Here is a 23,783-nt window from a genome sequence, read left to right as displayed (position 1 = left end):
ACAGCCGTTAGCACTGTTTGTGAGTCCGCCATCGATCTTGGATGGCTTCTGACAAAGATACGATCAGCGGCTAGAGTATGAGGATGTAAAGGAGCATCCATTTCGCTTCTATAGGGACTTCATATCGCAGAATCGACGTGCTATTATCACTGGGGTGACGAAGGCGTTGGGTATCGACAAAGTTGATTGGAGCACGGCAGTTGATGCTGATAGAGAAGTGAGTATCAATTTCACGCCCAATGGCAGGGCTGATGCAGTCTTGGAAAACAAGGTTTTTGCCAAGCCTTGTGAGGAAAAGATACCGTATGGTGAGTTTTGGGAGTACATCACGTCTCGTCGAGAAGACCGAGGCATCCCCTATTTGAGCCATCAGAACGACTCACTGAGACAAGAAATACCGGAGTTGTTGGGGAAGTATATTCCGGAGAGGATCCAGTGGTTGGACGAGACGCTCGAGACGAAGGTGGATGCTGTTAACTTCTGGATTGGAGACGAGCGCTCTCATTCTTCGACTCACTCGGACTTCTATGAGAATATTTTCACGTGTTTGAAGGGCCGAAAGGTGTTCAACTTGCTGCCACCTTGTTTCCTACCGCACATAGGCGAGGGTAGATTCCCGGCTGCAACGTATCATCGTCAAGATGACGGTACGCTGGAGCTTCAACATGAGGCTGAAGATGTGGTATGGGTGTTGAAGGAGGTGGAGGAACTCCCGGAGTGTCTAACGATCGTGCTAGATGCTGGTGACGCCATCTATCTACCTAGTTTGTGGCTTCACTCGGCGACTCAAAATTGCCTGACGGTCGGCGTGAACTATTGGTACGATATGGATTTCGATATGAAGTATTGCTACTACTCGATGGTACGAGCGTTGATGCCCTCCCCGGCGGTAGCGGTCAAGACTTGGCCCAAGGAAGAGGTTTCCACTTGGGTCAAGATTCATTTCCCGAACATTGTGCTCCCTGAGAAGTTCTATACGGCTCTGGACGGCCAGGGACTCGTCGACCTGGCGGATGATCCGCAGTTCTCTACGGAGGAAAAGTTGCGCTTTATGGAGCTCGAGGACGAGTCAGATATAGCGACAGTCGCGGGAGGTATTCGCATGCTATTGGAAGAGTGAGAGGGCAGCTAGTATAGAAATATTCTTTATATTTTCTGGAGACTCTGGTTGAGGTTGAGTTTTGGCGGCGGTGATGACCTTGACAGATTTATCAGGCCTTATGCAAACGGAGGATGTAGGAGGTAACCGTACACAGAATGATCAAGGTGAGAGGTCGGCCCTTCACGTGCTTGATTTTACTGCAGGTGGGCATTCGGGTGTCCTTATTAAATTTTTCCGCCCGGCCCAGTGCACATCGAACTCTAGTGCTACAGGTAATGCGACAAACGGCTCTTCGTGATCCCGCTGGATCTGACCTCGTAGAATGATATCGGCTTGAGTCAGTGACTTTTATGCGGTTGCACTAAGACACTCGAATTTTCCCCAAAGATATTCGGCGTGAAAGACTCATTTATTATCGTTGTAGTTTTCAGCTCATTTACCTTCTGGCTATTGAGTCAATTAGTGTCCCGGTCGAGGCTCTATACATAGAACCAAGCATTCTATTGCACCTCTCGTGGGCCTTCGTATGTATATCGTCATGACTGGTGTAGGAGGTATCATATGGCAGGTGTATGGTCGGAAGCTGAGCTCGAGAGCAGCCCGAAGAGAGGGACGGATCTCATCACGCGGCAGTTCGCGGTGGGGGCGCTTTTGCTTCCTACGTAGCATAGGGCGTCTTAGACGATGCGTTACATGCTGGCCTTGATCGAGAGGAGAGGCGGAAGGGTGAGCAGGCGGATGCGTAGGGAGGTAGAGGCGACCTACAATGCCATGTACGGCCAGCAGGAATTCAGAGTGGTTTGGTATTGGAATTTTTAGTAGGTATGAAGTAGCAATATCTATGGAATTTAGTTTTTTCGAGCGCTTTTCCGAGAAACAAGTGAAGGAAATGATCAAAGTGCTGCAGGTAGTGCATCGTGGATGTTCGCAGTAAAATTCGCAGCATGTCACCTAGTGATGGAATATAAGTTCACTTTCCTCAGCTGAGCTCAGAAGCTTCGACTTGGAGTGACGGTGTATAAAAACCAATACGAGTTCCCCGAACTTATGCAGTTGACCATGTGCATATTTTATTTGATGCTGGTGTCACCATGGTCAGATTCGCCGCATGCGGGAGGGAGAAGTTGTGTGCCACAAGGGAGAGGAGGGGAATGAGTTTTTCCTCATATTTCATGGCGCGGTGAGAAATTCCATAAAAATCTTTTATCGAACTCTCTGTATGGAGGTCAATATATTCCCCGTACCGGGAGAAAAACCAGTAGCAACGTATGTTGCCGGGGAGACGTTCGGGGAGCTCGCCTTACTGCATGATGCCCCGCGGGCGGCGACTGTGGTATGCAAGAACGATTGCATTTTTGGGATTTCACAGCGAGAGCCATTTACACGAGCAACGGCTCCGCTGAAGTGAGAGGTGTTAGTTGTGAAATGATTCGGAACCTATCTGTTGTTGCAGGATTTTGGAGGAAAACCGAATAGTAGACTTCTTATCGTCGTGTAGTCCATTCTGTTCTCTGTCTACTCGAACACTGTGGAGCACTATAGGTGGGTAGCAGGATTTTTTATACCATAATTTTGTGAATTCGCCAGGTGCTTGGGATCAGAGGAGATACCGCCCGGGAAGGTGCATATATAGATCGGAAAGCTCATGGGTCTCCATAGGAAACCAACGGTCGGATGGAGATGTGATAACAATATTGGGAATGTGTATGCGTGCATAGAGCTCTTCAGGTCAATGTGGCGTCGAAGCAGGCTCTTGAGCATGGTGATATATGAAGGGAGAATAGTGATGTCTGGGAATCGAACCGGGGTTCTTGTAGGGGCGCCGGATGAAGTTAGAGTGCCTATCATCCGAGTGACCGAACCAGAAGCCACGTCCTTGCCTTTCTTCGTGGTCATGCGAGGGAAGGTGAGTCGGTCGTCTTTGCAGAGTAGATGTCGTAGCGCATCGTAGGTAAGAGTGTTGGGCACTATCGCGATCCGCGGCAAGTTGGTAACGACATGGAGGACAGGAGGAAGAGGAGAGGATGATGACGATGTTGTTGACCCCGATGCGGTAAGTTGCCGAAGGCCATGCTCTTCTGTTGAGCAACTGAGCGCGATCGGCTGGGATAAATGCTCGCTTCACCGTTCACAAGATTGCGCGGCTGGGCTTTTTGGAGGGCAGCTGTTGGTCTATATTGATGATATAAACCTCATCGTATTGGCATGCATGCGACTCTTGCGAGGTTCAGAAAGGGGAGTATCAGCGCCTATGAATAACGCTGCAACTTTGGGGATTCTCATATGTGTGGAAGGGCTATTGATTCCAGTCGCCGATACGTCTTTCTACCAGGTGCGAGTATTCGAGAACATACCGCTATTTGAGCTCACGCAGGGTCTGTTCTACGGCCAAGGGGAATATCTCTTGGGGCCTAGGGTGAGGCAGGTAGTAGGTCGGCTGGGGAGGGGGAAATATTCATGGCTAATGAGCTCCTCCTGAGGCCGCTGACTGTGTGAAAATGCTCAGGTCTTCCCCAACGTGTCGCTCTCCAACCTGTTGGTGGAGTCGCTGGAGGAGGGCCAGACGTTAGCGATGGGTGCCGCAGATTTCGGCGAGCTGTGTCGAGTAGAGGTGGAGTTCGCGTAAACGAGCAGACGAGCAGGAGCATCTAGGATATAAATCATGTTCTTAGGAAGGTTATGAGGAAAATAACACAGTCGTTGGAGGTCCTGGAGAGAGAGCAACTAGTACAGATAGTCGCTCTGCTGGGAAAAGTGATTCCCCGTGTTTATGATGCGAGATTTGTGAAGTGTTCATTAGGTTGATTTTGAGAGGAAGTCTTCGCACTATTTACAGAAGATCATCAGCATATCCCAGCACACTGCGGAACTGTGGGCGTCGATACCGGAACTAGCAGAGGCAAGACTATAAGGCGTATCTTTCGAGGTTCCTAGGATTGTTATGTGATTACTTTTCTGTGTGTTCCCTCTTGAAATTTTGATAGGAGGCGGTCCAGCATTCGGAATCTGTCGGATCCTGTCGGTATGAGTTTTGTAATCAGATAGTCGTTCCTATGTAGACATCTAGTGAATACGTGTGGGGTGGCAGTTTTCTCTACGACTTGAAATAGGCCTGCAGAGATTGAGAGATATCTTCTGGTGGGATCAGGTTGCCCAGCGGTCAATGCGAGTGAGAGTTCGCATAGCGCTGAGCTCGAAGGTTGCTGATAGACTTCAGCATGCGAACGAGGAGATGGAAGGCCACGTTACGAAGCGGTAGCGTCGGAGGTTTTCCAGTTGGTGTCCCATGTCTGTTCATAACGGTGTCCTGGTACATTCAGTCGTCTGTTGTGTTCACAGTGGTGGGATTTTGGTTCGGGGAGGGCGGAGCGAAGCGTTGCAAGAATGCATATTTTTAGCCCTGTGTTGATTGATGGACGTCTTGGAGCTTCTGGGGGAGAAGGAAGAGGGAATTCCGGTTGAGGCAGCGACCAAGGCGATAACCCCCGCCGATGCCACTCAGACTTCAGAGAACGTCGGGGAGACGAAGAAGAGGAAGCGGAATAGGGAAAGGCGGCAGAAGGAAGGTTAGTATTGGTGGAATGTGTAATAGGGGTAATTATCCTCGTACCAAGGGTAATTACTACTAGTCATTCCCTTTGGAGGATGCTGCGTTCATCACCAGGAGTTAATTCGAGCGAGGAGCGTAGTTTCTAGTACGAGTTGTTGTTCATTGAAGTCGCGGAAAAATTCTTCGGGGATGTGTTATCGCTAATGTTAGGTGCAGCGAAGCGGAGCAAAGGTGCTGAAGGAGAGCCTGTACAGCGAGCACCCAAGAAAATCGATAAGGATAAGGCGTAAGGCGTTTGGGGGCGCGTCGTTGTGGGGAGTGTGCTGGCCTTAGAGCTCGCAGTGTTTTCCTCAACAACCTTCCTGTGGAGGCTTCGTCGGAGTGGATCAAGACGACAGTGTTGGGTGTGTTGCCTGAGGGGAACAATGATCCTGCTGTTATTGAGAGGGTATATATAGGAAGGGATAGGAAATGTAGGTCCTCAGGTTCGACTGTTGTTCATTCTACATGTGCAGAGTAGTACAGAGCGCCCGAAATAAAGTGTGCTATTGTTGGTAGCTCGCAGAATTCGATGAATTTTGCAGTGAGAGATGAATCTTGGCGAACGCTTTTCGATGGTATGGCTGAATTCTTAATAAGCTATTTCTCATTGGGAAATTTGTTGAATTCTGCGAGTTGCAGACAATAGCACACTAGTAGTAAATTTGCCTTTTATGAGGGATCGTTGTATTGTGATTAGATCCGACGAGATGTGCTGGTTGGGCGAATGTGACGTTCACTTCGGAGGGCGTGGCGAAGGATGCTATAGAGAAGTTGGACTACACCATGCTTGACTGTGAGGCTCTGCTGAAGGAGGCCGAGGACAAGGAACAAAATATGGCAGCTACGGTGGGCAAGGAAGGAGGTTCCGTGAATAAACGTAATATTGTGTCGTTGCCGGGGATCGAACCTGTGCCTAGGGAGTGGTGGCCATGGTCCTAAAGGGGTGAGGGTGACTAGAAGGTGCCTCTATGCAACATCAGGGCTGGCACGTCTGGATGCAAAGGGAGGTAGGCAGGGTTGGAAACATGCACGCATATGTCGGTGACAACATAAAAATTCTGTGGAAATTTTGTTCTTTTTTCTCATATGTGAACTTCTATGACTAGTGAGGAAACGCCTGAGCTCAGCTGAGGAAAGCGAAAATATGGTCCAACACTAGAGATGGGGTATCTTATGTGCGTGCGTGCATGGGGTATCTTTAGATCACGCCTCCAAGTCAACAGCGAGCCAATTCCGTCTCCCCCCGGAGCTGATAGGGGAGCTCAAGGAACTGGTTCGGGAGCATGGTCTGTCGGACTCTCCAGCGGGCAGGCTCGCTGATTCTTACCGTCGGACTTTTGGCAAGCGAGCACCAGTGCAGGAATATGGATTCAAGAACTTCGTGACGGTAGTAAGGAGAAGCGTTGCATAGTAGTGTTTCTCACAAACGCGACCTGTCACTTCATAGCAGTTGAAATCGTCGTTGATTATGTAGAATTACATTTGAATGTTTCGGTGTATTCCGTGTTCGACTATAGTAAGCGTAAGAAGATGTCATTTACCTCGTGCATTGATACCAATGGGGTTTAACAAGATTGATTCTCCAACAGTTTCAACCTCGTGCTTTTCTATGACGACATCTTGGGTCGCTTCTTCATCACCCTAGTCATCGCATTATGGTAGAGGTTCATAACCTCCTTATGCGAAGTGTTTCGTAGTCGTGGGAATGCCTTGTCTTGCTGGGTTGATTCATGGGGCTCATACTATTGCAGTACCTAGTAATTTTGCGACTCGTTCGCGTCGATTCTGTTATCCCTTAGGCCCTGGGTTCGATCCCTGGTGTGAGCACTTGGGAGGAAAAGCCGCAACAGATATGGTTTTCCTGGGATACCGAAGAGGCTGATGACGAGCTATCACCACCTCCTCGTTCCCTCGGTCCTCCTGCTGCTAGTGCCCATAATGACGAGGTGTTTCCTAGCGATGCAGGCGATGATAAAGATGTTTCTTATCGACTTGAATTGAGTTTTCTTCAGTGGCTTTATCTTCATCCATCATTTTTGCGTCGACATTTTCATTTTCGCTCGTAATCTCGCTGTATACGATGTGGACTAACTGCTGTCGGCATACGCTAATAAAGAGTCGAATTCCAGCACTTGATCGAGGGAAGGAAGTACATTGGCAGAGGTTAGCTCGGCAAAACTCATTGGCAGCATGAAAGTAGACAATTGAAAAGGCTAAAACTCGGGAGCCAATGTGCATCGATGCGAGTCTAACCAAGCCGTGTTGTCGGCGTTAGACTTTAAGCTCACACAGACACGCACTTCAACAAGGCTTTTAAATGACTTCCATCATCCTGTGGGTAGGGCGGGAGGATTGTGTCGTATCTCATCATCTCCTGGGGTCGGTCCCCTAAGATGAGAAGACTCATCTCACTGCAGAACTTCGAGGTCCCACCGCTCAAATTAACATATCCATTATTTGCCCAGCGTATATATAGATCTTCCGAGCATAGACATCGAGAAAGGAGAGAGAAGGCACTATCAAACTCTTCCTCTTCCAACGACTTCCAAACATACTAGTACAACTCAAAACAACCGTAATCAGAATTGAACGAAGAATGATATTGGAGGATTTGAAACGAGAGGATATAATATTGACGAGATGTTTCCCAGAGTGAAGAAATCCTGGGCGACTGAGTGAATTTTTGTCACCAACCGTTGGATTTACTCGTCAGCCATTTACTGACATAATTGCTTAACAATCTCCTCAATCTTCACGGGATCAGCTCCGGTCACGCGCTGAACCTAAGAGTGTCAAGCCCTTGTAACAATGCGACTTAGTATCAAAACGTTGAACCGAGTGAGATAGGAACCTCTCTTACCTCCTTGCCATCCTTGTAGAAAGCAAACGTAGGGACAGACATGACCTTGTTCTCTTGAGCCATATCATCGAAGTCATCGATGTCGATCTTGATGAAGGACACTTTATCGTTGTTTTTAGCAAGGTTCTCGATCTAAGAAAACGACAAAGCTGACCACCGACAACCACGAAAGCTAATCGAGCTCTCCCTAATGTAACACAGAGAGTGAATTGAGGAGACGTGCATGTCCTTCTCACTTACGTAAGGAGTCACTTGTTTGCAAGGACCGCACCAAGAAGCGGTGAACCACGCAACCTTCAGAGGAGGGTAAGCAGTAGACAATTGCTCCTTAGCAGCAGCCTCGGAGCCGGCGACTGTGACCTGAAACAAACACAAATACATTTGAGAGTCAACCATAGCAAGAAGCGAACTCACCGCAAACCGACGGGCAGTAGGGGATGCTACTCGAGCGGCAGTAGCGGTATTAGCAGCAGCAGCTTTTTGAAGTGATGCGAGCATTTCAATAATAGACAAGTTTGTCAGTGTAAAATTGGGCGTCCGCTAAGTCGTTCGCACAAAGCGCTCGGACAGGAGTTGTGACGTGTGCCCGAAGGAAGTAAACACAACTGTCTCTCCTAGGCCGTAGAGCCCGGCAATATCATTGCCCATCTATTACCGTAATTTTCCCCATCTATACGCGAAAATCGTTGCGTTGCGTCTATCTATTCTGACCGGAACAGTGCAATGGGACGTAGAGAGATGGACGGAAGTATAGCACGTTGGCAGTACTGTCCTTGTCATCATTATCATCATGCCAGCGAATATTTTCCTGTCTCCCGGTCTCCAGGCAAACCCTCAAACCTTCACTTGGGTCAAAGCAGATATTCTTTCTGACTATACTAAGGCGATCGCGAAAGAGCGCGCCGCTGCTGATGCCCACTTTCGAAAAAATGTAGGGCGACCGGCTCTCATTCAGAGTGAATATATGTAAGCCACTAACCATTGTTGTAGTCATGCTTCTGAGTGATAAACACCGCCATTACTCGTACCATACCATCACAGGTCCAACTTCCGTCCTTCCAATACGATCCCACCAGATCGATCAAGGTTGACTCTACGAGACAGCGCCACGCCCTTTTCTGGCAGCACCTGCTGTCTTGGCATGTACAAGTCGTCCGGGATGCGGCCCTACCCGGTCTTGACTACTAATGTGGGCCCCTTCCTCAGTTTGACCAGCGCGTGACCTTCCCTCAGGATGATGCCCACGACGACTGCGGTTCAAAGCGGCACAGAAGTCACCGCCAGAGGACGCGCGGGCACCTCAGAAAATCCAAATGTGAGCATCACCAAAACCGCGTTCTTGCACCTTTTCATATCAGCAACTACTATCCTCTAGAGGACTCCTCACAGTACCATGAATGTGTGATATTTTGGTCGTTACCGTATCGCGTTCAGTATCATACCACTCCTTTATCAACAAAAGCCCCACTATGGAACACTGTACAACGTATTAAGCTGTCTTGTCATCATCATCAGCTGCTGCTACGGCTTCCTTCTGCCGTTTAGCTGCCCGCAAGCGCCTCTTCTCCTCAATGACTTGCTGCTCGTAATCGGTAGGATGCTCATATCTGTCGAGTTTACCCCGACCCTCGTCTGTGACAAATTTCTGACCCTTCCGCTCCGCCACGGGCATTCCCGAGGCCATGGCGAAATGATGCGATACGATCGAACCCGCGATTGCCACGTTGAGGGAAGCAGTGGCCTTCGTATACTGCTGTATGTACGTGAACTGGTCACAGGCTGCAATCTGATCACATACACAACCTCTGAGTGAATGCCAAGAGGAGTCGAATGCCCACCTGCTTATCGGTCATGCCAGTGCCTTCATTGCCCAACATAAAGCACGTGTCACCACGCCAGTGCATGTCCTGTATGGGCTCGGAGGACGGATGAATCTCGACTCCACATAGGGTGATCCCTCGCCTCTTGAGCTCCTCCTTAACCTCTGCTATTGTGTCTCGAACGTTGCATGCAGTGTTGTACCTATGCGATGATCGCTGCGATGTAATTGAAAATTTATCGCCTCACAATTCACCGCTCGATCTGCACTATTCATAACGCCTTTATTAACATTTCTTATCGAAATTTCATCGCTTCCACTAAGCGAACTTATAAAACCAAATGCCGAGGAATTATTCTGCACATCAAATAAAACAAGATACTGTTATCGTCGTTATTCTGTTATCCATTGGAGAGGATTCATATGGTATCAATCTGAACCGTCTTCACTGACGCTAAACTTGTAGTAAATTCGTACAGTCAAAAACTCTCATCACCTTGGTTGCCGAACAAGGCAAGTTCCTTCATCTTCTTAGCGCCAACCACGAACACTTCGGTAACTCCAAATGCAGTAGCGGAGCGAAGCAGTTGACCCCAGTTTTGTCGCTTCCCTACATTGCATATGAGAAGATAGCTCTTCCAGGGACGAGGAGGCGGTAGGTCGACAGGAGAGGCCATCACTGAACTCTAGACTACACCTTACTACTATCTAGACTATCAACACAACACAACGTTGGACACACCACCGGACTCGTCACCAGTATGGGAGAATATAAACATGGTCAAATACATTTGTTGGTGACAATACAGAAATTCTGGGGAATTTCCGGAAAATTTTCCCTCACTCGTGTAAAAACCTCCATAGTATAACAAGACAACTTCTGAGCTAGCCTGAGGGAACTAAACATAAATTTTTAACACTACTCGTCCATGCTGATCCTGAGTACCACAGCCTCGTAAGGGGAGACCAATAAGGCTTATTAGCCCGATCTGCATAGACGTACTCGGGTTCACCATTGTCCATCGGCTTTAAGACTCCCACCCTATCCCAGTGCATTACTACCTCTGGACCTCAGATGCCAGTGGCCTGATGCAAAACCGCTTTGATGCAGTACGCGCTCCTCTCTTCTTTGGGTGGCATCAGAACGACAGAGTGGGTGTGAGCGGCCGTAGAGCTGGACAGGAGTTTCCCCAACCCAAGGCTGTTAGTTATCAGATAGAAAGCAATATTACAATGACAACAGTGTGATGCCATTATGAAGGGTAAACGACAACAGCAGCGAAGAGCAGTCAGTCTGACTGTGTCGAAAACACATGGGTGAAGGTGAGCACACCAAGCACTATAATGAATACTGTATAACACGAGAACATCACCACAGCGCCACCACGAGTAATGTAGGCCTTTGGGTAGCGCTTTAACACAGCAACGCCGACAGTGAAAAGGAGTAGCCCGAAGACAGAGGCTAGTATGACGATGGACGTGTCAAAGAGGAAAGAACTTCGCTTGTCCACGGGTATAGAGCCTCCTGCAAGGCATGCTAGCGTCCAGGGCAAGCCCAAGCCCACACAGATGTTAATGATCTGAGAGCCCATACACGCTGAAGCTGCCATAGAGCCATACCCCCGACTGGCTACTGTAATGGCATTGACGGTATCAGGAATCTCAGCTCCTACAGCGACCAAGATGAGACCAAAATACCCCATGCTTGAGGGCTGCCCTAGTAGGACTACCCAGCGATCTACTACAGTCCCAAGGATGAACGAGGCCAGGGTTATCCAAAGGAAGGATGCGATGAAAGTCAGAGGGTAAAGACCTTCCCGAGGTTGGTATATTCTACAGTCGGGGCAGGTCTCATCAACAGCCCATTTCAATGGCGACATCAACGCTACGACAACGCTCTTAGGAGAAGGCACACGCTTTTTCCGAGGCCGATGGGCAGACTGAAGTAACGGCTGCGATCGCTGGGAGTCGTAACGCTCTCGGAAAATGGAGGTGGACTCCTTGGCAAAAAGGACTCTGGGGTTGCTGACGTGACTCACCTTCCACTGCTTGTACCAGGCGTTGACTTTACGTGCATAGCATAGGACCAGAACGTAGATGACGTAAGTGAGCAGTTCGAGAGAGGATATTGCCAAGTCGACCCCTCTCCGGAGAGCCCACATCAACAGACCTAGTGCCAGCATGTAGAAGCATATGTCTCGAGTAAGAGGGCCCCTCTTGAGGGCCAGGGGCCGCCCGTCTAGGGTGACGAGGGCGCACAGAGCGGGGATGGCAAGGAAGGCTATCAGGCCGCTGCCCAGGATGGCTCCGACGCCCAACTCGGCTTCGGTTACATCTTCGGGGTGGTCGGTGCGCGACTGTTTCAATAGGGACTTCATAGTCGCCACAGAGTTGACGGTAAGTTCGGGAACCGCTCCGCCTAAGGCCATGAATGTGGCACCACCAACATCCTCAGGAACGTCCCAGTGGTCACAGAGAGTCTCCATGGAGTTGCACAGGTGGTCAGCAGCAAAGGATAGCATACCGAAGCAGTAGAAGATTATGACCAACTCGAGGACTATCCCGTACCAGGCATGATCGACACTGTCGAGGCACATGCTCTCCTCGAAATGCGATAATGTACATATCACCCTTCCTTCATCGGACATGTTATTCATGACATCTTGTGGTGTGAAAGGGGAGATACAATCCTCTTCGACTACTCGCGGGCACTTGCAATTCCTCAACATTAAGATTCCTGTGAATTGCGACAATTTTCGCGCGCGCCCAAAATTTATTGCGCCCATTACCAAATTCATTCGTGGAGGATTCCTCTGAAAGTACGGATGGAGAGCGATTCATATTATCGAGGTAGCAGCGGAAGAAATGTGCTCCGAAACCCCACCCGAAATTTTCGGGTTTCTTTGTTTCGTGGAAAGTTTCCACTGGAAACAAAGCGATAGTTCCTTGCTATCCATTCTTTGCATTTCTTTCCGGAAGGAAATGGGAAAGAAATGTGAGCTCAGTCGAGGAGGCTACAACACCTCCTACGGGGCAGCCACTTTGGCTATGAGATGGCTGCAGTATCTGGACCTGTGGGAGCAAGTCGAAGCTCAAGGATTTGCGACCGTGAGAGACGAGGCAGTAAGTACTAAACCCCTAGCCCTTTCCCGGTACTTCACATCCGGGAAGCTCTGGTGACCAACATGGGCGCTCGGGCTGTTGCAGCGGTTGACCCTGTAAGAAAGAGGCGCTCGGGCTCTTGCAGCTCTCGACCCTGCAAGAAAGAGGCGCTCGGTACATTGCAGCGGTTGACCCTGCGAGGAGCAGGCTCGGAATACGGCCCCCATCGTGTCGGCGACCGTCGTCTTCGGATCGTATGACATGGCTGCTCCGGAGGAGTCTCGACTCGAGACGATGTGGGCGCACAATCGACCCGTTCGACTGGGAAGGGTGCATCATATACTGTACACGGCACGTATGTGACCTTGCACGCGTCCGCCAGACTGTCCTCAACCATCGAGGCTCGGCTACCGAAGGCGTCGAAGATCCTTGGGGAAAAGGTGGAGAGTTCGCCAGTGATCGAGATGGAAACGAGTGAGTCGGGAGTCGGCGTTCTCGTTCTGACTCAGAACTTCTGAGGTAGAATTTATTGCTCAGGGTCACAGGCTCAGGAAGCTCGGATGAAGACATCTCGATCGAAGCCTAGCCCTCCCAGCCTCTTCGGCCTCCCCACGAGCTCAGCTGACGTCAGCCTGACGATCAAATTGATCGAGGCTGCGCGCGATAGCAACGCTGAACTAGACCGCTCAGCGGAGAAGAACGAGAAAGGCCGGATTAACGGAAGACTATTCCTAGGTTCTGCTGATTTGGCTATGCTCTATTTTCACTATTAGTAGACAAAGGAGAGCGCACCTCATGCGAAGGTATAGCCGAAGAGGGGCACAATTATGGGAACGGGAGAGCGCTGACGGTCTTCTCCGATATACTACAGGCTATAGAGAAGGGAGAAAAGAGTCGTTACTCACTATGGTTTAGTTACGGCGATTTTTAAAGTCAGCATGATCTTGAATTGAGGTGACATGCGGGAGAGAAGTTGGTCGAAAGGGTTAAGCTAGCACTAAGACCAGTGATGAGAATTTCACCATAATGGGCAAGTGGTTCTTCAAGAACCGTTCTTGGATTCATTTATAATGACGTTACCAGGGCTTTATCCAGGTGCTCGCTGCGTACTTCAGGTGCATTTACGGGAACCCTGAGTGCGTACAGAACAACGACTCGCGCACCACTGAGGTGCACTCAAGTGCCGGGCCATCTTAGTTTGTTGGGTGCTGCACGCATGTACACGTCTTCTCTCAGGACAGATCTTGGGCTGCCCAAGTTGGGCACTCGCCTCTACCTGATGACGGAGACTTCCATGGTCACTTCTTGGGTAATCCTCGTGACGAGGACAAGAAATCAGACGAGGACCTCGTCTGATTTCTTTGTATCCGAACCATGCCAAGATGTGTGCCATCGTGATGTGCCTACTTAGCTCCACGGCATCCGTGGAACGGTGCGCGCGTCCGTACGGCGCGAGGTATGACACTAAGGATTTTGTGATGCCGGTCATAGGCGAGCGCTACTTTATGTACATGCGTGCTGCTTTCACGCTGCTGTGTGTTTACGTATAGGCTTTTATAAGTTGAGTAGGCTGAGTTGAGTCCGGTATAAGTTCTATACAAGGCTTTTACTAGTTACTGACTTATACTAGCTTACATAGGGATCCATATCTATATGAGGAGGATATGGATAATAGGGTCTTCATTGTGTTGCTATAGTTTTGTGACCATTGATTGCACTCTATTGGGCACTGGATCATTCGCTATGGTTTTGCGAACCCTTATGGATTTAGGGTTTTTGAGTCATCTGAGGACTAAGGTTGTCGCTACGGATTGTCGATATATATTCACAGAGTCTAGCTTTGAGTTATCTGAGTTCGGAATGGTTGTTACACGTTCAGGAAAGACTACCGAAGTGCCACGTAATCGTGACACTGATGTTATAGTCAAGGTACGTCGTAGACGTGTTAAGGAAAAGACGAGTCATGCTTCTCATGCGCAGTGTGCAGAAAGGGAGTCAACCCATGGTACCTCGGTTACTCCCACTAGTTACCCGAGTCCTCATAGGGAGGACCACCGCTGCGCGTAACGGTGCTTCGACACAACCACGGGCTTGGCTGAAGATCACCATCTCTTGTCGGGCGTCACCTTGACTCGCCTCATGCGTATCAGCGAGCAGGGCCCAACTATCTCGAGCCTTGGTGCAGCTAGTAACATCAACAGTAACTATGAAAGCTTCATCGAAGCGGTCTGGTCACACTGGAAGGACATGCAGAGTAGGAGGATAGAGTCTACTTGGCAGGACTATCTACTTTTTCAGTGGAATGTCAGACCCTTCACCAAGACTTTTGCTTCGATCTGTGACTTTCCCTTTGGGTTTCATAGGTAACTTGGAGTCTACATTAAAAACCATTGAATTTTGTTAAAGTGATTCCTCGCACATCGACACTCGTACATCAACAAGAGATTTTGCTTATCTCGACTGGAGTTGCCTCGAGGTCCTCGAGCACGGTTGCTGACGACGCGAATATAGGCATGACGTTCCTTTGGCGTCGTTTAAGGTTCGGCGGCGTCTTTCCCCCTTTCGCTATCAGAGCATTGAGTCGCACTTATACGGCAACATCAATGGTGGTAGTAGCACCGTGTTACACCGTCCGCGAACTCGACATCCTTCCCGAAAGGATCGAATCGAGCTAATCCCGAAGATCCCGAAGTTCGAGAGGCAATTTGAGTCTCGAGAATTTAAATTTGAGATACTCAAACTGGAAGCACTTCAGACTTTGAGGTGCGCGATTCGTTCGGGTGAAAGCGGTGCGTGCGCCGGTAATGTCCTCCTGGATAAGCCATGGGTAACGTCACGTTACGTCGTTGACATATGCGAAGTTCGGTAACGACGAGCCAGTCAAGTTGGCTTAGGACTTGTGCTCAGGCCATCGGCTAACTGACTCCTTGGACACTATTATGAACGATGTTCATTGAACATATGTTATGCCGACGCTGTTAATGAGATATGTGGCACACTGGTTGCTGACTTCAGCGTGTTGTTTAGAGTACACTGCGGAAATGATATGGAATTAGGGGTTGAGAAGTTGCCCGCTGCCTATCTGTACATCGCTTGCGCGAAACTCACTGGATTCCGCATGTCCCGAGGACTATCTCGAATAGTACGAGTTACGGGTCTGTATCGGATTCCGTACAGTTGCCCATCTATAGGGTGCTCTCGGACCATTGAAATAATGCACCAATGAGGGCCTCTCATTGAGAGGTACGGATAAGACCCCTATCATAAGGGTACGAATGCAAGGGATACAACGAGGCAATAACTCTACTATTGGGCACCTGCACCGTGCCGTTCAACACTAGTATGTGCTACTGGAATGAGACACTACTATTGAGTCTCATTTCAGCTCAACTGAGCTGTCTACCCAGCTTAATGATATCACCAGTCATTGCTGTTTTTCATGCGTGCAGTGCACCACATCGTGCTGCTTGTAAGCGCACAGCTTTGCTCCTTTGTGGAGCGAGGTACTTTACTTCATGGAGGTTATCTAAGTATCATAACCACTATTAATATCATCACCGAGCTCATTGAGTCCACAATGTGAACTTTACATGGGCCAGTGACCCATGTGAAGTTCACATTATCATACATCAACCATTAAAACCATTAAGTTCACATTGACCCAGCCTGGGTCAGTTAACTTAGCCTGGGTCACCCAGGGTCGCTCCAATCATAGTATGCTCATAGCAATATCTGACTGTCAGATGGTGGCACAGCCTCGTCAACTAACCGTCTATGTGTGTCACCAGGTGCGCCTTTCAAAGCTCTATTTTGCCTTTAGTGACATCAATTCCATCAGGCGGGTCAAATATGCCAACCCAAAATATTCCTCAGTACAATCAATTCCATCGGATGAGGCACCTATGCCAACCCGAAATATTCCTCAGTACAATCAATTCCATCGGATGGGGCACCTATGCCAACCCAAAATATTCCTCAGTACACAACACCAGGCATGGACGAAAAAGCACGAAAATGATAATGATATTACCATGACACTTTCCTCAAAGACTCCAATGAAAGAACAGAACGACTACTGGTCAGCTTAACAAACTTCGCTATGCACTTGCGTGCTCATCACTTATGCGCTCGCCGTTTGGCGACAATATATTCATCAGTACAATCAATTCCATCGGATGGGGCACCTATGCCAACCCAATATATTCATCAGTACAATCAATTCCATCGGATGGGGCACCTATGCCAACCCAATATATTCATCAGTACAATCAATTCCATCGGATGGGGCACCTATGCCAACCCAATATATTCATCAGTACAATCAATTCCATCGGATGGGGCACCTATGCCAACCCAATATATGGCTCACTACAATCGAATCCATCGGACGGGGCGCCTCTGCCACCACCCCAAGATATGCCTTAGTACAGTAATTTTGATAGGACGATGTAAAAGTGGGTAATTTATTCACAACTGTTTTCACAGAGAAAATAATTCCACGAGTGGAATTAATAACAACGTTTGTGATGGGGCTATAACAATTTGTTCTGGGCTACACTAGGACATATATCAATGTTGGTAGATCTAATCGAGTAGTGGAGTTGCTAGATGAGTGTACAAGCGGTGTTGGTAACGACGCTCGTTCCATTGTTATTGGTGTTATCAGGATTCGTTTATCTTACTGGGGTTTTACTCATCTCTTCCTCAATTTACTGATGCCAGCTGGCGTAGCAGATCATTATGCGATACCAGTGGCGGCCATTACCACTGCTGGGCTAGCGGTCGTCAGCTATTTCGTGTATCACAGATTTCGAAACCAAAAACCCGCCTCGGCGAAGAAGGTCTCGGTGGGAGCAGTTGAAATACCCGACGATGATGCGCATAAAATATACATTTACTTTGCGTCGCAAACTGGCACGGCTGAAGGCTTCGCAAACGAGCTCTCTGAAGAGGCCCAAGAGATGGGTCTCCATACGGAAGTCATCGACTTTGAGGAATTCGATCCGGACACGTTCGTTGAGCATAAGAACGTCATCATAGTAGCTGCCACCTATGGTGAAGGGGATCCGACTGACAACGCCTCTGAGTTTGCCAATTGGCTATCGAAAGACGCCCAGCCGGGCTGTTTGGCAGATATGAAGTAATAATTAGGGTCGCATGGAGAGAATAGATCTACCCTATGTCGCAGAATCTTTCAGTTGGCGAAGGCGTTCGTCATTCTTCATCGTTCAGGTTCACCGTGATGGGTCTCGGTAATAGACAGTACGTTCACTTCAACCATTTTGCGAAGGAAATCGACTCCAAGTTGGCAGACCTCGGCGCAACTCGGATTCACGATCTCGGTTTGGGAGATGATGACGCGGACATCGATGAAGACTTCGCTAAGTGGAAGGACGAGGGCCTGTGGGATGCTGTCATGGCGATGATGATGGGCGTTCGAGGGCGTACTGCCTCTAGCGCTTCTGTTGACGGGAAGAGGGAGCTGCCAGACGTGAGGAACAAGTTGAATCTTGTTGCGCATTTTGAGAAGACTAAGAGTAGCCTGCCTTATGATGCTACAGTGCATGGTGGTGGAATGGATGTTATTTCCAAGTTTTACTTCACCGCTGATGAGGCTACTGTGAAGGACATAAGAGAGCTTCGACAAGAACCCGTGCCTGAGGAGGGGTTGACGACAGTCCATTTGGATGTCGACATATCGTCCTTGCCAACAGCTCGGTATAGAACGGCTGATAACTTGGAAATTCTCCCACGGAATCCCGAATGGGAGGTCCAGGCTATTGCTGAACGGTTTGGGTGTGAAGACATGCTCGATATGTATGTGGGCTTCACGAGAACGTTGGCGTGCACTAAGACTATCGTCAAGAAACCCTTCCCGACGCCTTGTACTCTTCGAGATGCTCTCACACTGTATTGCGATCTGAATGGTCACCCTACGAAGGCGTTTACTAGGGATATGTGCTCTACTGAGGGAGGGGCGTTGGATCCAGATGAGCTGATGATGAAGTGGAAGGGAGAACTTGTCACTGTTACGGAGGTTACCTGTGAGACCTTCAGGGCCTCGCCAATAAGCATGGGAGAGTTTCTCCAAATAGTCCCGAGGCAGAAGTGTCGGGCTTATACCATCTCTTCGTCAAATCTCGAGCATCCGAAGATGATATCGACCACTGTTGGTCTAATACACCATGCAAGGTCCGACAAGGGTCCCTTTAGAGGAGTCACTACTCAGCATCTCTGCACCTCGGTTAGACCTGGTGACAAGATGTGGGTGCAGGTCCGGGCGTCGAGCTTCCGACTGCCAGCGAATCCGACCGCGCCTATCATCATGATATCAGCGGGGACGGGCATTGCTCCGATGCGAGCGTTCATGAGAGAGTTCACGATCAAGCCCCGACCGGCTGCGAAGAAGATTATGTTGTTCGGCTGTCGCTACCGGGACAAGGATTGGATCTATGCTGATGAGACTAAGAAGTTTGCGGAGGAGTCGGGGTGCAAATTGTTCACAGCGTTTTCCCGGGATCAAGCTGAGAAGATCTACGTTCAGGATCTGATCGCAACGACTGCCAAGGCTGATCTTCAAGAGGCTCTGCAAGGTGACGCTTATGTGTTCATATGCGGTAGTCAGTCCATGGGTCGAAGTGTTATAGAAGCACTTGGCAGGATAGGCGCAGATGTGGACAAGATGAGGGCAGAAAAGAGAATAGTGGAGGAGTTGTGGGGCTGAGCATTTTAGTTTTCCTCATGATAGTGGTAGTAGGGAGATCTTACAGTTTGTAGTATTACTCTCTCCCAGTCGCTATCGAGGTAAGGCTCTTAGTCGCCTTGATGCAGCTATTGATAGTGGATGGTGTTGTGTTGGCGAGTTTCGATATCTGTGATGTAGCTGCAGTTACTATTACCTGTTGTTTTTGTTTCATTACTTATGTTGTCCACACTGCACAGATTGCCTAGCTTCGCTCCTCGAGGGGCGCTGGTCCGTATGATGAGCAAAAAGCGTAGGCTGCCGTCACCAGCCCCCCAGGGCAATCCCGATACGCACTGGATGACCATGGGAGAGGGCCAGGAAGAGAAGCCTGTGATAACTGTCAATGGAAAAGAGTGAGCTTTTGGGTGTTTATAGATCTAAGTACATTCGCCGTCTAGCATCCTCAGCCGCCAGAGTTGAATGAATATATGTTCGCTTTTCTCAGCTGAGCTCAGGAGTTTCCTCACTAATTATAGAGGTTTAGATGCAAATTTGGGTAGAAGTGTGCAGAAACCAATGAGAATTCTTGCTCAATTCCCCTCAGAATTTCCTCAAATGTCACCTACACATGTAGTTGACCATGTGCATATATTCCCACAGGACGTCAGCGTTATTCGTGATGGAGTGTTGTTGGTTGGTTCACTGTGATGGTTGCTGCTGTAGGTACGACTGGAACACTATACCGGCATTTACTCACAAGAGCGTGTTGACTATGCTACAGCATCTGCGGATACCGATAGACAGTGAATGCGGTGGTAAAGGAGAATGCAAGCAGTGCACGGTAAGGCAGGGATGAAGGCTTCAACCTGGTATGACTATCCATCGTAGTGGGTCTGGTATAAAGCCTATTCGCTCATCACGGACAATTTTATTTTGTTTTGTACTATAGGGCTTACGGGTATGCTTTTTACGGTAGTGGAAGCAACGGCTTATGAGTTTATTTGTGTTTTTATCGGTGGTCTACAGCGTTTCTAGGTTGAATTTCGCGCGGCCTTGGTTGAATTAAACTCATAAACTTGCAAATAAACCGGGGATAACGATAATTTTCTTGGGATCTTCTTAGAATCATGGGTAAAATGGTAACGAAAAAGGTAAAACATTCAGCAAATGAGTAAAAAAAAGATTTGATCTGGAAATGCTGTATTCTTTGGATCAAGGCTATACTACAGCGGCTATAGTATTTGGTCGAACTAGAGTTATGATTGTTGATGAACTGATAGGTACATTTCGATGGAGTGGAGGGCAACTTACTGGCTTGCCAGACTCCAGCCGCCGCTGGGATGAATCTTGAGGTTGTACCCACGAAAAAGGAAGATACGGAACCGGCGAATCTTACAGAGGAGATCAAAGAGCCCGGTAGGGCAGCGGAGTATTTTGGAAGATACTACTCACAGCCAGTTGAGCTAAGGAGTTTTCTTATTGTCTATAGAAGTTCACATACGAATTCGGGTAGAAATGTACGGAAACCAAAAAGAAATTTTCCGAATTTCCGCAGATTTTCCGTCATATTGTCATCAACAAACGTAGTTAACGATGTGCATATGTTTCCTCACACTTCGGCTCAGGCCAAATAGCGGATTTCGTTATCGAGCAATGTGAAGATTGGCTGGGAGGATCCACTGAAGACTGTCTCGCAGTGCAGTACGATCTTTCGGGAAATGCCAAGAAATTTGCGGCGGCTTTGAACGACAAGATTGGCATGTAAGTTCATTCACACTACTCGTTGAAATGGAGAGATGTTAAACGGAAACGGAAAAAGTAGCGATCACCAGAAATTGAAATGGAAAAATGTCAATCAAAAACGGAAAAATAGCGATCACTAGAAATTGAAATGGAAAATGCCAATCAAAAACGGAAAAATAGGGATCACGAGAAATTGAAATGGAAAAATAAAAAACGGAAAAAAGCGATCACGAGAAATTGAAACGGCAATGTATGAACTTGAAGTGGCTATTCTTAGGAGGGATCGAGAGAAGGTGTAGATGAGGTATTTCAAATAGCAAATAGCGTATTTGTTATGTTGTTGATCAGAAAGCGTATTGGGCAGTTGATGGGAGGTAAAGCATTCATACACGTTGATGCTAAGGACCTGACTGATATGGATGCTCTTGTTATTGCTAAGATGCTCCGGTACGGTATCACCAGTCTGGCGTTGGAAGATGTGTTTCGTGTTAGATTCCAAAATGCTGACTGTGAAATGCTCGATATCAACAACAACCCACGTATGGGCGACCTTGGAGTGAAGGCCATAGCTGAGCATGTAAGAAGAAGGGTAGGGTATGTGAAAAAAAGTGTATGGGAGTTATCCGGAAAATGTGAGAGTATCTAAAGGTTGATCGTGAAAGATTCAGAGTAGGTTCTGATGAACTCGTCAGCACGCGTCGGCTTTCCTCAGCTGAAGTTTGTAGTTTTCTCAGTAATTATAAAAGTTTACATGCGAATTTGGCTAGAAGTATACAGAAATTTGCTAAAAATCGCGAAAAAAATTAATAGTGTAAGAATTTTCCTCAGAATTTTCTTATTGTCATCAACATATTTTCCCACACTGCCAGAATGGGGTTTTTTATGGGTATTGGTGTAGGTTTTGGGACGAGCAAGCAATGGGCATCCCTTGGAGACTTTGCTTGTATCAGGAGTTAATATGACTGATGAGGGACTAGGTGAGATATGTCGGGTGCGGGGATCGAACCGGGGATCTCCCGGATGGAAGTTCGTTAGCTGTGTTCTTGTTGTCAGGGTACATCACCGAAGCGCTGAAGACGAATAATAAGTTGCGATTGTTGGAGATGCGGAAGAACAAACTAACCGACGAGGGTGTCGTTGCTTTAGCCAAGGTATTAATTGTATGAGTCATACCGCATCTAGCTCAACCTGTATTGGATTAGAAGTGGTGGTATCGTGGTCAATACTCTTTAACAGTGCTAGGCTCTTGGGTCTACTGTCATGCTTATTACACTGTTATGCTACTACTGCTACTGTCTACTGTAATGCCTGACTCGTAGCATGTGTTAGGTTTATAGTCATGCTTATCACATGTTGTACTGAGTTGGTTCTGGATTTCTTTCGAGACTTTTACTTGAACTTCAGGGGGGAATAAGGGGGGCATTGTTACGGTCAGGTTCTCAAGGAGGATAACACTACACTGGAGTCTCTATACTTGAATGCTAACCCGGGTCTTACGGATGTCTCTGTTGAGGTGCTTGCTGATGCTGTGGCCGCTCGTAAGGGCAAACTGAAGGTCAGTGTGGAAAATATGCATATGGTCAACTACGTGTGTTGGATAATGTAAAAATTCTGAGGAAATTTCGGGAAATTTTTATTGGTTTTTGTCTACTTCTACCTGAATTCGTGTGTAAATTTTCATAACAAGTTAAGAAATTGCTGAGCTCAGTTGAGGAAAGCAAGTATATGTTCAACCACTGCTGAAGATAGGCTTTAGTGTTGTAAAGGAAGATTAAAATGACTGTGAGAAGGCTCAGTTGGTGGTGTGTTGCAGGTCATCCTTCTGGACTGCGAGAAGATTAGTTTTTCGGCGAGGGCTCGCGCGATGGCTCGATGTGGGAAGAAGATGCGGTTCTGAGTTCATTATTGTGAAAATACCAATGTGCCTGAGTTTCTCTCGCTACTGTTTAGATGAGTTGGTTGGTTAGTTGGGCTCTCACTATAACGACCCAAGTTCGATTCCTGGTCTTGGCATATATCATTTTACAATGACTACACTGCGAGGTATATGGTTACAAACGATGAATCGGTTTTTCCAACAGTTTTCCGTTACCCGTCTCGCATTTTCTTTCGTCCCTATGGTTTGTGCTTTGTGAGAACGCCTATTCATTGATAATATGTGAAGCAATTGATTGAGCTCATCGTAGTTTTATCAACTTCATAGGAGTCCATAAGGGAATGTCATCTACTTTAATACGGAGCATGAGCCCTGTTCTGGCGAGTAGTTCCACGTCTGTCATCCTGAGTACGCACCTGGCCAAGCTCAGCCGGGCGTTCCATGTGGATGCTGCTGCGGCTAAGGGGCTTCCTAGTGTGAATATCACATTTGTCGATCCCGATGGGAGTAAGAAGGTCGCGAAGGCTCCCATCGGGTGGTCGTTGTTGGATGTGGCCCATTTGAATGACGTTGAGCTTGAAGGCGCTTGCGAGGTAAGGAAGATTTGCTATCTCAGTAGAGCAGATTTATTTCAGGGGCAAATGGCATGTTCTACTTGCCACTGTATCCTATCGCAAGATCTTTTCGATAGCCTCCCTGAACCCACTGATGAGGAGGAGGATTTGCTCGATCTCGCACCGGGCTTGGAGGACACTAGTCGTCTGGGATGCCAGGTAGTAGTAGTAGTAGTAGTAGTAGTAGTAGTAGTAAATGGTAGTATATAGTAGTAGTAGTAGTAGTAGTAGTAGTAGTAGTAATAGTAGTAGTAGTAGTAGTAGTAGTAGTAGTAGTAGTAGTAGTAGTAGTAGTAGTAGTAGTAGTAGTAGTAGTAGTAGTAGTAGTAGTAGTAGTAGTAGTAGTAGTAGTAGTAGTAGTAGTAGTAGTAGTAGTAGTAGTAGTAGTAG

At 47.9% G+C, this 23,783-nt stretch overlaps 8 protein-coding genes across 8 annotated transcripts in view; 5 read left to right on the top strand and 3 right to left on the bottom strand.

Annotated features, from left to right (window-relative positions):
* Window positions 1-826: 826 nt before the first annotated feature.
* Pmar_PMAR000465 (camp-dependent protein kinase regulatory chain, putative) lies at window positions 827-4,013 on the top strand (the record flags this gene model as incomplete). The annotated part of the gene is made up of 15 exons (XM_002776562.1): window positions 827-1,094; window positions 1,216-1,266; window positions 1,306-1,374; window positions 1,671-1,741; window positions 1,784-1,875; window positions 1,925-2,009; window positions 2,202-2,282; window positions 2,328-2,435; window positions 2,831-2,864; window positions 2,920-3,008; window positions 3,054-3,155; window positions 3,435-3,527; window positions 3,609-3,724; window positions 3,775-3,856; window positions 3,903-4,013. 15 exons carry the CDS (start codon window positions 827-829, stop codon window positions 4,011-4,013), a joined length of 1,452 nt encoding a protein of 483 aa, XP_002776608.1.
* A 501-nt stretch (window positions 4,014-4,514) lies between these two features.
* Window positions 4,515-6,105, top strand: Pmar_PMAR000464 (hypothetical protein; the record flags this gene model as incomplete). The annotated part of the gene is made up of 6 exons (XM_002776561.1): window positions 4,515-4,668; window positions 4,863-4,938; window positions 4,986-5,125; window positions 5,392-5,571; window positions 5,612-5,701; window positions 5,897-6,105. The coding sequence occupies 6 exons, from the start codon at window positions 4,515-4,517 to the stop codon at window positions 6,103-6,105; spliced, it is 849 nt and encodes a 282-aa protein (XP_002776607.1).
* A 1,306-nt stretch (window positions 6,106-7,411) lies between these two features.
* Pmar_PMAR000463 (thioredoxin, putative) lies at window positions 7,412-8,052 on the bottom strand (the record flags this gene model as incomplete). Its single annotated transcript, XM_002776560.1, has 4 exons — window positions 7,412-7,477; window positions 7,555-7,686; window positions 7,795-7,914; window positions 7,969-8,052. The coding sequence occupies 4 exons, from the start codon at window positions 8,050-8,052 to the stop codon at window positions 7,412-7,414; spliced, it is 402 nt and encodes a 133-aa protein (XP_002776606.1).
* Window positions 8,053-9,043: 991 nt separating this feature from the next.
* On the bottom strand, window positions 9,044-10,050 carry Pmar_PMAR000462 (rRNA methylase, putative; the record flags this gene model as incomplete). The annotated part of the gene is made up of 3 exons (XM_002776559.1): window positions 9,044-9,340; window positions 9,393-9,550; window positions 9,870-10,050. 3 exons carry the CDS (start codon window positions 10,048-10,050, stop codon window positions 9,044-9,046), a joined length of 636 nt encoding a protein of 211 aa, XP_002776605.1.
* Window positions 10,051-10,621: 571 nt separating this feature from the next.
* Window positions 10,622-12,043, bottom strand: Pmar_PMAR000461 (conserved hypothetical protein). Its single transcript, XM_002776558.1, has one exon. It carries the CDS (start codon window positions 12,028-12,030, stop codon window positions 10,663-10,665), a length of 1,368 nt encoding a protein of 455 aa, XP_002776604.1. The 5' UTR covers window positions 12,031-12,043; the 3' UTR covers window positions 10,622-10,662.
* A 5,147-nt stretch (window positions 12,044-17,190) lies between these two features.
* Window positions 17,191-19,199, top strand: Pmar_PMAR000460 (nitric-oxide synthase, putative; the record flags this gene model as incomplete). Its single annotated transcript, XM_002776557.1, has 2 exons — window positions 17,191-17,615; window positions 17,708-19,199. 2 exons carry the CDS (start codon window positions 17,191-17,193, stop codon window positions 19,197-19,199), a joined length of 1,917 nt encoding a protein of 638 aa, XP_002776603.1.
* Window positions 19,200-19,397: 198 nt separating this feature from the next.
* On the top strand, window positions 19,398-22,800 carry Pmar_PMAR000459 (conserved hypothetical protein; the record flags this gene model as incomplete). Its single annotated transcript, XM_002776556.1, has 10 exons — window positions 19,398-19,573; window positions 19,884-20,001; window positions 20,441-20,576; window positions 20,786-20,921; window positions 21,252-21,350; window positions 21,396-21,480; window positions 21,802-21,880; window positions 21,957-22,054; window positions 22,339-22,458; window positions 22,717-22,800. The coding sequence occupies 10 exons, from the start codon at window positions 19,398-19,400 to the stop codon at window positions 22,798-22,800; spliced, it is 1,131 nt and encodes a 376-aa protein (XP_002776602.1).
* A 320-nt stretch (window positions 22,801-23,120) lies between these two features.
* The window catches only part of Pmar_PMAR000458 (2Fe-2S ferredoxin, putative), a gene marked incomplete at both ends in the record, with an annotated part of 1,050 nt that continues 387 nt past the window's right edge, over window positions 23,121-23,783 (top strand). Inside the window, 2 exons of the mRNA XM_002776555.1 lie at window positions 23,121-23,372; window positions 23,415-23,552. Coding sequence (XP_002776601.1) covers window positions 23,121-23,372; window positions 23,415-23,552 — 390 coding nt within the window. The remainder of the gene's footprint in view (window positions 23,373-23,414; window positions 23,553-23,783) is intronic.

Source organism: Perkinsus marinus (assembly GCF_000006405.1).
Source record: "Perkinsus marinus ATCC 50983 genomic scaffold scf_1104296953336, whole genome shotgun sequence".
In the NCBI taxonomy this organism is placed as follows: Eukaryota; Perkinsozoa; order Perkinsida; family Perkinsidae; genus Perkinsus; species Perkinsus marinus.
This window is presented reverse-complemented; position numbering and strand designations above follow the sequence as displayed.

What these genes read in the sequence shown, in the direction of transcription:
- Pmar_PMAR000461 (XM_002776558.1), bottom strand. Translation starts at nt 12,030, where the DNA reads ATGAATAACATGTCCGATGAAGGAAGGGTGATATGTACATTATCGCAT.